We start from the raw sequence: 13,263 nt of genomic DNA on the forward strand, positions 1-13,263 counted from the left end.
CGGTGTGTGTGACACCGATCCAGCGATGCGTTCGCTTGTAACCAGGGTAAACATCGGGTTACTAAGCGCAGGGCCGCGCTTAGTAACCCGATGTTTACCCTGGTTACCATCGTAAATGTAAAAAAAAAAAAAACAGTACATACTTACATTCCGGTGTCCGTCAGGTCCCTGGCCGTCTGCTTCCCCGCACTGACTGTGAGCACTGGCCGTAAAGTGAAAGCAGAGCACAGCGGTGACGTCACCGCTCTGCTTTGGCCGGCGCTTACACAGGATGCAGGAGGAGTGCAGGGAAGCGGACGCAGGCACCGGAATGTGAGTATGTGTTTTTTTTATTTTAAGTTTACGCTGGTAACCAGGGTAAACATCGGGTTACTAAGCGCGGCCCTGCGCTTAGTATCCCGATGTTTACCCTGGTTACCCGGGGACTTCGGCATCGTTGGTCGGTGGAGAGCTGTCTGTGTGACAGCTCCCCAGCGACCACACAACGACTTACCAACGATCACGGCCAGGTCGTATCGCTGGTCGTGATCGTTGGTAAATCGTTTTGTGTAACGGTACCCTTACTGTTAATTAGGTAAACAATAGTTCAGCCCTGCTTCACGCCTCTGTGTCACTGCATCCGAGCTCCTGTGTTACACAAGCAATTACCTCCATAAATCACAAGTTTAGTGAAATTAAGTCCACCTGTGTGCAATGTAAGTGTCACATGGTCTGTCAGTATATACACACCTTTTCTGAAAGGCCACAGAGGCTGCAACACCATTAAGCAAAAATCACCAGTAACCAAACACCATGAACACCAAGGAAATCTCCAAACAAATAAGGGACAAAATTGTTGAGAAGTATAAGTCAGGGTTGGATAATAAAAAATATCCCGATCTCTCAAGATTCACCGGAGCACCATCAAATCCATTATCATCAAATGGAAAGAACATGATATCACAACAAACCTGCCTCCCACCAAAACTCTCAGCCCAGGCAAGGAGGGTATTAATCAGAGATGCAGCACAGAGACCAAAGGTAACCCTGAAAGAGCTGCGGAGTTCCCAAGCAGAGTCTAGAGTATCTGTGCATATGATTACAATGAGTTGTACACTCTATAGAGGTGGCCTTTATAAAAGCGTGGCAGGAAAAAAGCCTTTGCTTACACAATAAAATTGTAAGGCTCATTTTGAGTTTTCTAAAGACATGTGGGAGACTATAAACCTTTTGGCCATAAAGGTAAACGCTTTATCTGGCGTCAAACCAACTCAACTGAAAACCCCAAGAACACCATCACCACAGTGAAACGTGGTGGCAGCATCATGCTGTGGGGATGTTTTTCGTCAGCAGGGAAAGGGAAAATGGTCCGAGTTGTGGGGAAGATGGATGGTGCGAAACACAGGGATATTCTTGAGCAAAACATATTTCAGTCAGTCAGTGATTTGAGACTGGGACAGAGGTTCATCTTCCAACAGGACAGTGACTCAAAGTGATTTTAGGGGAAATGTGTAAATGTTTTGGAGTGACCTAGTTAAAGCCCAGACCTTAATCCTATTGAGAATATGTGCTTTTCACCAGAGTAAACCATCAAACTTGAAGAAGCTGGAGCAATTTTGCCTTGAGGAATGGGCAAAACTCCCAGTGGAAAGCTAGTAGAGACTTATCCAAAGCGACCTGCTGTAATTGCCGCAAAAGGAGGCTCTACAAAGTACTGACTTTTAGAGGGGTGAATAGTTATGCACACTCAAGTTTTCAGTTATGTTGTCCTATTTGTTGTTTGCTTCACAATATAAAGAAAACCAAATATTCACAGTTGTAGGCATGTTCTTTACATGAACTGTTGCAAACCCTCACATAAGCCCAGTGAAATTACAGGTCATGAGGTAGCAAAACATGAAAAATGCCAAGGAAAGGGGGTGGGGGGTTGAATACTTTGGCAAGCCACTTGATTTTTAAACACACAGTACCCCTTTAGGTTAGAACGATACGGTGATATGTCACATGTAATGAATATCGTGCAGTCTCATTGAAACGTCGCATGTAGACAGTGAAATGTTAAAAAAAAAATCAAAACTTATCAGATTTTTGTTGCAGGTTGCAAGTTGTAGAACTCTGCCTCCATACCATGCAATTGAATTCAAACTTGACTGCGACTTGCATATGACATTTCTGCGATTTGGCAAGACCAGGGCCAACGTTAGAAGCAGGCAGACTAGGCAGCTGCCTAGGGCACCCGCTACCCCTGAGGGCCCTCAGCCAGTAGCAGGCAGCTAATAGCAGCACACCACACAGCCGCTATGGGGCCTGTGAGTCGGGGGGGGGGGGGGGGTTGACGCCCAGTGCCAATGCCACCCCCCACTCAACTGTATCGGAAGAGACGCTCCCTCCCTCAATATTCCCTTCTGCCTCTGACACAGTGGTCACGCGAGGATGTGACTTTATCACGCACCATGCTGTGTGCTGGGCAGTGCAGCTTCTGAGACCGGAGCAGAGCCTGGCTGAGTGGGGGAGGGAGGAGGAAAAGTGAGTACTGTATTGTGTTTTTATATATATATATATATATATATATATATATATATATATATATATATATACACTCACCGGCCACTTTATTAGGTACACCATGCTAGTAACGGGTTGGACCCCCTTTTGCCTTCAGAACTGCCTCAATTCTTCGTGGCATAGATTCAACAAGGTGCTGGAAGCATTCCTCAGAGATTTTGGTCCATATTGACATGATGGCATCACACAGTTGCCGCAGATTTGTCGGCTGCACATCCCAAAGATGCTCCATACAAGGCAGGATGGATCCATGCTTTCATGTTGTTTACGCCAAATTCTGACCCTACCATCCGAATGTCGCAGCAGAAATCGAGACTCATCAGACCAAGCAACGTTTTTCCAATCTTCTACTGTCCAATTTCGATGAGCTTGTACAAATTGTAGCCTCAGTTTCCTGTTCTTAGCTGAAAGGAGTGGTACCCGGTGTGGTCTTCTGCTGCTGTAGCCCATCTGCCTCAAAGTTCGACGCACTGTGCGTTCAGAGATGCTCTTAGGCCTACCTTGGTTGTAACGGGTGGCGATTTGAGTCACTGTTGCCTTTCTATCAGCTCGAACCAGTCTGCCCATTCTCCTCTGACCTCTGGCATCAACAAGGCATTTCCGCCCACAGAACTGCCGCTCACTGGATTTTTTTTCTTTTTCGGACCATTCTCTGTAAACCCTAGAGATGGTTGTGCGTGAAAATCCCAGTAGATCAGCAGTTTCTGAAATACTCAGACCAGCCCTTCTGGCACCAACAACCATGCCACGTTCAAAGGCACTCAAATCACCTTTCTTCCCCATACTGATGCTCGGTTTGAACTGCAGGAGATTGTCTTGACCATGTCTACATGCCTAAATGCACTGAGTTGCCGCCATGTGATTGGCTGATTAGAAATTAAGTGTTAACAAGAAGTTGGACAGGTGTACCTAATAAAGTGGCCGGTGAGTGTGTATATATATATATATATATATATATATATATATATATATATATATATATATATATATATACACACACACACACACACACACACACTGTGCAGAATTATTAGGCAAGTTGTATTTTGATCACATGATACTTTCTATACATGTTGTCCTACTCCAAGCTGTTCAGTCTTGAGAGCCAACTATCAATTAAGTAAATCAGGTGATGTGCATCTCTGTAATGAGGAGGGGTGTTGTGTAATGAGATCAAAACCCTATATAAGGTGTGCTTAATTATTGGGCAACTTCCTTTCCTTTGGCAAAATGAGTCAGAAGAGATTTGACAGGCTCTGAAAAGTCCAAAATTGTGAGATGTCTTGCAGAGGGATGCAGCAGTCTTGAAATTGCCAAACCTTTGAAGCGTGATCACAGAACAATCAAGTGTTTCATCGCAAATGGCCAACAGTGTCGCAAGAAGCCAGTTGGGCAAGAAAGGCGCAAAATAACTGCCCATGAATTGAGGAAAATCAAGCGTGAAGCTGCCAAGATGCCATTTGCCACCAGTTTTGCCATATTTGAGAGCTGCATCGTTACTGGAGTAACAAAAAGCACAAGGCGTGCGATACTCGGGGACATGGCCAAGGTAAGGAAGGCTGAAAAACGACCACCTTTGAACAAGAAACATAAGATAAAATGTTAAGACTGGGCCAAGAAATATCATAAGACTGACTTTTCAAAGGTTTTATGGACTGATGAAATGAGAGTGACTCTTAATGGGCCAGAGGCTGGATCAGTAAAGGGCAGAGAGCTCCACTCCGACTCAGACGCCATCAAGGTGGAGGTGGGGTACAGTTGTGGGCTGGTATCATCAAAGATGAACTTGCGGGACCTTTTCGGGTTGAGGATGGAGTGAAGCTCAACTCCCAGACCTACTGCTAGTTTCTGGAAGACAACTTCTTCAAGCAGTGGTACAGGAAGAAGTTGGTATCGTTCAAGAAAAACATGATTTTCATGCAGGCAAATGCTCCATCACATGCCTCCAACTACTCCACAGCGTGGCTGGCCAGTAAAGGTCTCAAAGAAGAAAAAATAATGACATGCCCCCTTGTTCACCTGATCTGAACCCTATAGAGAACCTGTGGTCCCTCATAAAATGTGAGATCTACAGGGAGGGAAAACAGTACACCTCTCGGAACAGTGTCTGGGAGGCTGTGGTGGCTGCTGCATGCAATGTTGATCGAAAACAGATCAAGCAACTGACAGAATCAATGGATGGAAGGCTGTTGAGTGTCATCATAAAGAAAGGTGGCTATATTGGTCACTAATTTTTTGGGGGTTTGTTTTTGCATGTCAGAAATGTTTATTTCTAAATTTTGTGCAGTTATATTGGTTTACCTAGTGAAAATAAACAAGTGAGATGGGAATATATTTGGTTTTTATTAAGTTACCTAAGAATTCTGCACAGTAATAGTTACCTGCACAAACAGATATCCTCCTAAGATAGCCAAATCTAAAAAAAAAAAACACTCCAACTTCCAAAAATATTAAGCTTTGATATGTATGAATCTTTTGGGTTGATTGAGAACATAGTTGTTGATGAATAATAAAAATAATCCTCTAAAATACAACTTGCCTAATAAATCTGCACACAGTGGATATATACTGTATGGAGGACTGAGGAGTATTTTATACTATATGGAGGAACATGCGGAGTGTTACTGTACTTTATGGAGGACTGTGGAGTATATTATACTATAAGGAAGACTATGAGGAGTATATTACACTATATGGAGGAACATGCGGAGTGTATTATACTATATGGAGGACTGTGGAGTATATTATATTATAAGGAGGACTGAGGAGTGTATTTTAATATATGGAGGACTAGGAGGAGTATATTGTACTATATGGAGGAACATGGGGAGTGAATTGTACTATATGGAGGACTATGAGGAGTGTATTATACTATATGGAGGACTATGGGGTGTGCATTATACAATATGGAGGACTGTGGTGCACATTTACTATATGGAGGACTATGGGGTGCGCATCATATAATATGGAGGACCGTGGTGACATTATACTATATGGAGGACTATGGGGTGTATTATACTATATGGAGGACTGTGGAGTATATTATACTATAAGGAGGACTGAGGAGTGTATTTTAATATATGGAGGACTATGAGGAGTATATTATACTATATGGAGGAACATGGGGAGTGTATTGTACTATATGGAGGACTATGAGGAGTGTATTATACTATATGGAGGACTATGCGGTGTGCATTATACAAAATGGAGGACTGTGGTGCACATTTACTATATGGAGGACTATGGGGTGCACATTATATAATATGGAGGACTGTGGTGCACATTATACTATATGGAGGACTATGGGCTGTATTATACTATATGGAGGACCATGGAGAGTATATTATACTATATGGGGGACTATAGGGAGTGTATCATACTATATAGAGGACTATGGGGAATGTATTTACTATATGGAGGACTTTGGGGTGCATTATTCTATTTGGAGGACTATGGGGTATATTATACTAAACAAGCAAAATGCTGCCAATTCCTTGAGTGATTGAAAGGGAACCTGTCACCCCCAAAATCGATGGTGAGGTAAGCTCACCATCATCAGGGGCTTATCTACAGCATTCTGTAATGCTGTAGATAAGCCCCTGATGTTACCTGAAAGAGGAGAAAAAGAGGTTAGATTATACTCACCCAGGGGCGGTCCAGCTGCGGTCCGGTCAAATGGGTGTCTCAGGTCCGCTCCGGCGCCTCCTATCGTCATTCCATGACGTCCTCTTCTGGTCTTCACGCCGTGGCTCCGGCGCAGGCGTACTTTGTCTGCCCTGTTGAGGGCAGAGCAAAGTACTGCAGTGCGCAGGCACCGGGCCTCTCTGACCTTTCTGGCGCCTGCGCACTGCAGTACTTTGCTCTGCCCTCAACAGGGCAAAGTACGCCTGCGCCGGAGCCGCGGTGTGAAGACCAGAAGAGGACGTCATGGAATGAAAATGGGAGGTGCTCTACCGGACCTGAGACACCCATCGCAGCGGGACCGCCCCTGGGTGAGTATAATCTAACCTCTTTTTCTCCTCTTTCAGGATACATCGGCGGCTTATCTACAGCATTACAGAATGATGTAGATAAGCCCCTGATGACGGTGAGCTTAACTCACCATCGATTTTCGGGGTGACAGGTTCCCTTTGAATTGTTTATGCCGGAACAAAAATCATTGTTCTCAGCAGCGCACTGCCCGGTGAAAACTGCAGATATGCTGCTGATAACATGATACTTTATGGGGACAGATTGATCTATTAGTGATTGCTCTGTTTCCATCATTATTCCTCAGCCGGTGTAAAGAGGCTGGGAAACCAGCATCGAACAACTTCAATAATATTGATCACGCTCGTTAAGCGGCCTGAACTCAGCGCATGTAAATACAACCAAAATTCTTCTGTGTGATGTGCAACATGTTAGCATTTGGGGCCCCATTTTAAACTTTTGCCCAGGGCGCCACTTTGCCTAAAACTGGCCCTGGGAAAGACAACAGGTCGCACGATAGCCACACCAATATTTTTGGTCACATGTCTATTCTGAAAAGTTCTCCTTCCCTAGCCCTACTTCCATTTGTGTAAGATCCTAGTATTATGATTAAGGGCTCATTCACATGTCAGTAATTTTTCTCGTACACAAAAACAGGTCAGTGTTTTGATCACAGTCAGGTCAGAATATCAGTTTATACCATCAATGCTTAGTCAGAGTTTCATCAACTTTTCTCAACTAAAAAAGACAAACAAAAAACAATTATGGAGGCTTCAAGAGCTGTCTGACATATGTATAGATTTGCATTGATCAGTTTGATCCGACACTCTGATATTGGACAAATCTCCGTGCCTTGGTGTGGACAACCTGGTCCAAGGAAAAAAAAACGGACATGTGAACTACCCATTAAATCTTGTGCCTATGATATAGTTTATCTGTAAAAACTATGAATAGCGCCTTGTGCAAAAAATAAACTGATGTTTGAAAGCGACCAAACAAAAACGTATACATGAAGAGTAGCTGCGGAGACACCATCACGTGTTTCTCAACGCAAGCAGTGAATAGCCAGGCCTTTCCCCGGGAAGGAACAACCATGGCATCCAATAAAGGAAAACATCCAATATAGGAAAACCACATATGCCAAGCATGGATCACTGCGTTGAGAAACACGTGATGGTGTCTCCGCGGTGTGGGATGTTTTGGTCTCCCCGAGGCCAATCATCTGTGCCTTTACAGCCTTTTTACTAGGCACTGCTCCTAATAGCCAGATTCCTACTCCACACTGATGAGGGGCAAAAACCCCGAAACAGCTGTCTGTGGATGGATACCATGCTTGGCATAGGTGGTTTTCCTATATTGGATGTTTTCCTTTATTGGATACTGCCCTTCCCGTGGTTGTTCCTCCCCGGGGAAAGGCCTGGCTATTCACTGCTTGCGTTGAGAAACACGTGATGGTGTCTCCACAGCTACTCTTCATGCATTTGCATATTTCCCATAAGGGATGGGGGCAGTGTTCTGGATCACTGCGTTGAGAAACACGTGATGGTGTCTCCGCGGTGTTGGATGTTTTGTCTCCCTGAGGCCAATCATCTGTGCCTTTACAAACAAAAACATATACAGAAAATCTGAAACTACACATGATCTAATTTAAAGGAGAACAAGCAATCAAAAGTGCAATGCAGATCCACAAAATGTCATAAAATTAATATTAAGACAAATGTTAGCCCCTTCATGATGGAGCCCTTTTTTGGTTTTGCGTTTTTGTTTTTTGCTCCCCTTCTTCCCAGCAGCATAACTTTTTTATTTTTCCGTCAATATGGCGATGTTAGGGCTTCTTTTTTGCGGGACGAGTTGTACTTTTGAACAACATCATTGGTTTTAATATGTAGTGTACTAGAAAACGGGAAAAAAAATTCCAAGTGCAGTGAAATTGCAAAAAAGTGCAATCCCACACTTGGTTTTTGTTTGGCTTTTTTACTAGGTTCACTAATTACTGAAAAGGCCCTGCTATTATGATTATCCAGGTCATTATGAGTTCATAGGCACTAAACATGTCTAGGTTCTTTTTTTTTACTTAAGTGGTGAAAAAAAAATCCAAAATTTGTTTAAAAGAAAAAATGTGTCATTTTCCGAGACCCATGGGGTCTCCATTTTTTGTGAACTCGGTTGGGTGAGAGCTTATTTTTTGCACGCCGAGCTGACGCTTTTAATGATACTATTTTGGTGCAGATATGTTCTTTTGATCACCTGTTATTGCATTTTAATGCAATGTTGCGGCAAACAAAAAAACGTAATTCTGGCGTTTTGACTTTTTTTTCTTGTTATGCTATTTAGCGATCAGGTTAATACTTTTTTTTTATTGATGGATCGGGTGATTCTGAACACGGCGATACCAAATATGTGTAGGTTTGATTTTTTTGTGGTTGTTTTATTTTGAATGGGGTGAAAGGGGGATGATTTGGACTTTTATATATTTTTAAAAACATTTTTTTTAAAACTTTTGGCATGCTTCAATAGTCCATTGGCGACTACAAGCTACCATAACCTGATCGGCTCTGCTACCATAACCTGATCGGCTCAGCTACATATAGGTGATGATCAGATCGCCTCTATGTAGCTGAATTACTCACTTGTAGGGCTGAGCGACTTATTTTTTTAGGATCGGGTCGGGTTTCACGAAACCCGACTTTCTCAAAAGTCGGGTCGAGTGAAATCGGCCGATCCTATAAAAAAGTCGGGGTCGGCCGAAACACGAAACCCAATGCAGTGCAATGGGATACTATGGTTCCTTCTCTCCTTCAGGCCCTGGGATCCATATTAATGTGTAAAATAAAGAATTAAAATAAAAAATATTGATATACTCACCTCTCCGACGCAGCCTGGACCTTACCGCTGGTAACCGGCAGCCTTCTTTGCTTAAAATGAGCGCGTTCAGGGCCTTCCATGACGTCACGGCTTCTGATTGGTCGCGTGCCGCTCATGTGACCGCCACGCGACCAATCACAAGGCGTGACATAATTCTCAGGTCCTAAATTCCTAATTCTAAGAATGAGCGCGTTCAGGGCCTTAGATGACGTCACGGCTTGTGATTGGTCGCAGCCGCCCATGTGACCGCCACGCGACCAATCAGAAGCCGTGACGTCATGGAAGGCCGTAAACGCGCTCATTTTAAGCAAAGAAGGCTGCCGGTTACCAGCGGCGATGTCCAGGGGCCTCCGGAGAGGTGAGTATATTAATATTTTTTATTTTAATTCTTTATTTTACACTTAAATGTGGATTCCGATACCGATTTCCGATATCGCAAACATATCGGAACTCGGTATCGGAATTCCGATACCAGATTCAGAAGATCGCCGACCTCATGGCCGACCCCACACAGGAGTCGGGTTTCATGAAACCCGACTTTGCCAAAAGTCGGCGACTTCTGAAAATGAATGACCCGTTTCGCTCAACCCTACTCACTTGCTATGAGTGCCGACCACTGGGCGGCACTCACAGCAAGCCGGCAGTGACAACCAAAGAGGTTTCCAGGACACGAGACGGATTTCGTCATCCAGGTATCATTTTAGTCAGTATAACGGCGCTGACTGGAAACTGTCTGTAGGTTACTGTGCACAATCCTGCTGACAGGTTCCCTTTCACACACTAGTTTCTAAAAAGAGTTAGTAATTTGTACCTCTGACTTGGATCATCTTGGTGACATTGCCAACATACTCATACAGAAGAACGAGATTGCATGCAGGTATGTCTATGCCTTCATCAGCCACTGATGTAGCGATCAGCAATTTGCTATCTTCAGAGCTTCTAAATGTTTCCAGAGCTCCTTTCTGCCCTGGGAGTGACATCCCTAGAACAAGAGGACATGGCATTTCTTAGCAGTAGTTATATCATTGGAAACACTGTTCCATTTTAAACTGTGCAAACCAAATAAGCTAATAAGAAATAAAAAATAACCAGAAAAATAACTGGCTATACCACATTGTTATAAAAGCAGCATCACCCAGATGTTAGGCGTAGGGGTAGAGGAAATACAGATTTATTATTTTTTGTACCAAAGTAGATTTTTCTATCATGTTGCTTTTATTCAGATATTTTTTTCCTTAAAATCCAGCCTTCTCTAGATTTTTTTTTAAAGGGAAGATCCACCTTTAATTACAGTACATCTAGAAAGAATGAAAAATGAAGCAACTGTACAAAAATACTCTAGCAATTTGGGTTCACAGCATCTAGACAAACCTATAGGTTTACATGGTAACCGGATAAAAATAACTGTAGTCTGATCCCCTATTTTTTGCCATTGTACAGTATATTCAGTAGGTTGGGAGAATAGATGGTGAAAGAACTAAAGGATCAGACTAGTGTTTGTTTGCAATCGCTCACTATGGAGACCTATGGATCTGCAGACATAATATGCACTATTGTTAAACTCAATTCCTGCAAATAATAGGGAACATATCCAGACAGAAGTTTTGACAACGCTGTATAAATATACAGATTTATCTTTGACACACTGAGTTTTATAAAACGCACATCGTGACCATTAAGTTTTACTTCCTACAGATCTAGTGTTTTGGAAAGCCCTTCCTATCCTCTTCTAGGCCATTGCTCCAGCAGGGTGCGGTCACAAGCCACACAGAAGCCTGCATAGAAAACATTCCCACTACCCAGAGCGTATTTCCTACTCCAGGGCAAACAAGGGTACTTATGACTTTTCCTGCTAAACTGAATGAAAAATACACGGACTGGACTGGCTGGGCCACAGTGGGGTCCCAGTCCATAGTAATTAGTTCAAGTAAATCTTGGCACTCAGAAGGAGATATGGTGAAAACTTGATCATTATATTGTTAAGTATGGACTGTGTCAGGAAAGATATTGATCACAGTGCTGGTGTGGAGTGATGGTAGCGCCACTCCTGATAGTGACACTGTTACTCCACACCAGCACTGTGATTGATGTATCTTTCCTGACACAGTCCATACTTATCTGATGAAGGTCTAAGCAGAAACAAAATCTTATAATAATAATATTATAATAACATTATAATAATAACATTTCTTTTTGAGTGCCGATTTTTACCTGTACTTTCCTTTCCAAAACGCCAGGAGTCAGGCTGCTTCATAAATAGACTTGCCAAGCAAAGGCTTACTTTATTAAAGGGAACCTGTCAGCCCCAAAATCGAAGGTGAGCTAAGCCCACCGGCATCAGGGACTTATCTACAGCATTCTGGAATGCTGTAGATAAGCCCCAAATGTAACCTGCAAGATGAGAAAAAGAGGTTAGATTATACTCACCCAGGGGCGGCCCTGGTACGATGGGCGTCGCGATCCGGTCCGGGGCCTCCTATCTTCTTACGATGATGTCCTCTTCTTGTCTTCCTGCTCCGGCTCTGGCGCAGGCGTACTTTGTCTGTCCTGTTGAGGGCAGAGCAAAGTACTGCAGTGCGCAGGCGCTGGGCCTCTCTGACCTTTCCCGGCGCCTGCGCACTGCAGTACTTTACACTGCCCTCAACAGGGCAGACAAAGTACGCCTGCGCCAGAGCCGGAGCAGGAAGACAAGAAGAGGACGTCATCGTATGAGGATGGGAGGCGCCGGACCCAGACCGCAACGCCCAGCGGACCGCCCCTAGGTGAGTATAATGTAACCTGTTTTTCTTACCTTTCAGGTTACATCGGGGGCTTATCTACAGCATTCCAGAATGCTGTAGATAAGCCCCTGATGCCGGTGGGCTTAGCTCACCTTCGATTTTGGGGCTGACGGGTTCCCTTTAAGTGGGGTGCCACCATTTATAGTGAACTGTAGTGATAGGAGGCAGTAAAAACGGTTCTGAATGCCAGATGTGGAAAAAGGATTTCTTCTTGTTTTTTCATTTGTGGTTTTCTTTTACCTAATTTATCATGTCTTCTATTCCTTCCAATTATGATTTCCGGGTTCAGGAACTTGAGTTCTGGAGTTTCATTAATCCATTTTTTCAACGCCTAAAAATGAAACATGGTATTATGTTGTTGTAGAAACGATTACATTCAACTGCAAAAACAAGCAAACAATGTAAAGTAAATGCCCAAATATAGACCATGGCTGCAATGCAAAAACAAACATACAAAAATTACAGTAGGACACATTAAGCTTAATATTTTAAATTGCATTACTGCTATATTTACTATACTAATACATTTTGAGATGCCAAGAACACATTTTGATCAGATGGGCGAGCCCATCTGCCAATGAAAAAACTGCCCGATTAGAAGGGACCATGCATTTTTAGTTAGAGAAAGGTAAAGCTGAATCTATCGGCTAGTAGTTAATTTCTGAAGCCTACACTCCAGAAAGGTAAACCTGTTGGGCCACGTTCACACGTTCAGTATTTTACATCAGCATTTGTAAACCAAAACCAGGAGTGGGTGGTAAATACAGAGGTTGTGACGTGTTTCTATTATACATTTCCTCTGATTGGTCAGTATTTTACATCAATATTTGCCTTAGTGTAAGGTCTCTTGGGATGATGTTGCCATGTCACTGGCAGATGGGCTTCCACAATTTGATCAAAATGTATACTAAAAATCACAGGTGTAACAAATATATCAGTGAAATTCAAAATAAATATTTTCAATCTTTACATATGTCTTAGAGCTACTGTATATTCTTAAGGTTTGTTTTCTTTTGCATACAGATATCTGACATAACAACAAAATCTTAAAGTGTAAATCTATTGGAGTAATTTACACACTCTATTGGTGTAGCATTAGTTTGGA

General features: G+C 43.0%; 1 protein-coding gene across 1 annotated transcript in view; it reads right to left on the reverse strand.

The window, feature by feature from the left end:
* RIGI (RNA sensor RIG-I) overlaps nt 1–13,263 on the reverse strand; it is a 148,504-nt gene that overhangs the window by 35,329 nt on the left and 99,912 nt on the right. The window contains exons 16-17 of the mRNA XM_077250090.1: nt 12,399–12,489; nt 10,190–10,360 (exon numbers count right to left, since the gene is read on the reverse strand). Coding sequence (XP_077106205.1) covers nt 10,190–10,360; nt 12,399–12,489 — 262 coding nt within the window. The remainder of the gene's footprint in view (nt 1–10,189; nt 10,361–12,398; nt 12,490–13,263) is intronic.

This window comes from Ranitomeya variabilis, chromosome 1, assembly GCF_051348905.1.
Source record: "Ranitomeya variabilis isolate aRanVar5 chromosome 1, aRanVar5.hap1, whole genome shotgun sequence".
Lineage (NCBI taxonomy): Eukaryota > Metazoa > Chordata > Amphibia > Anura > Dendrobatidae > Ranitomeya > Ranitomeya variabilis.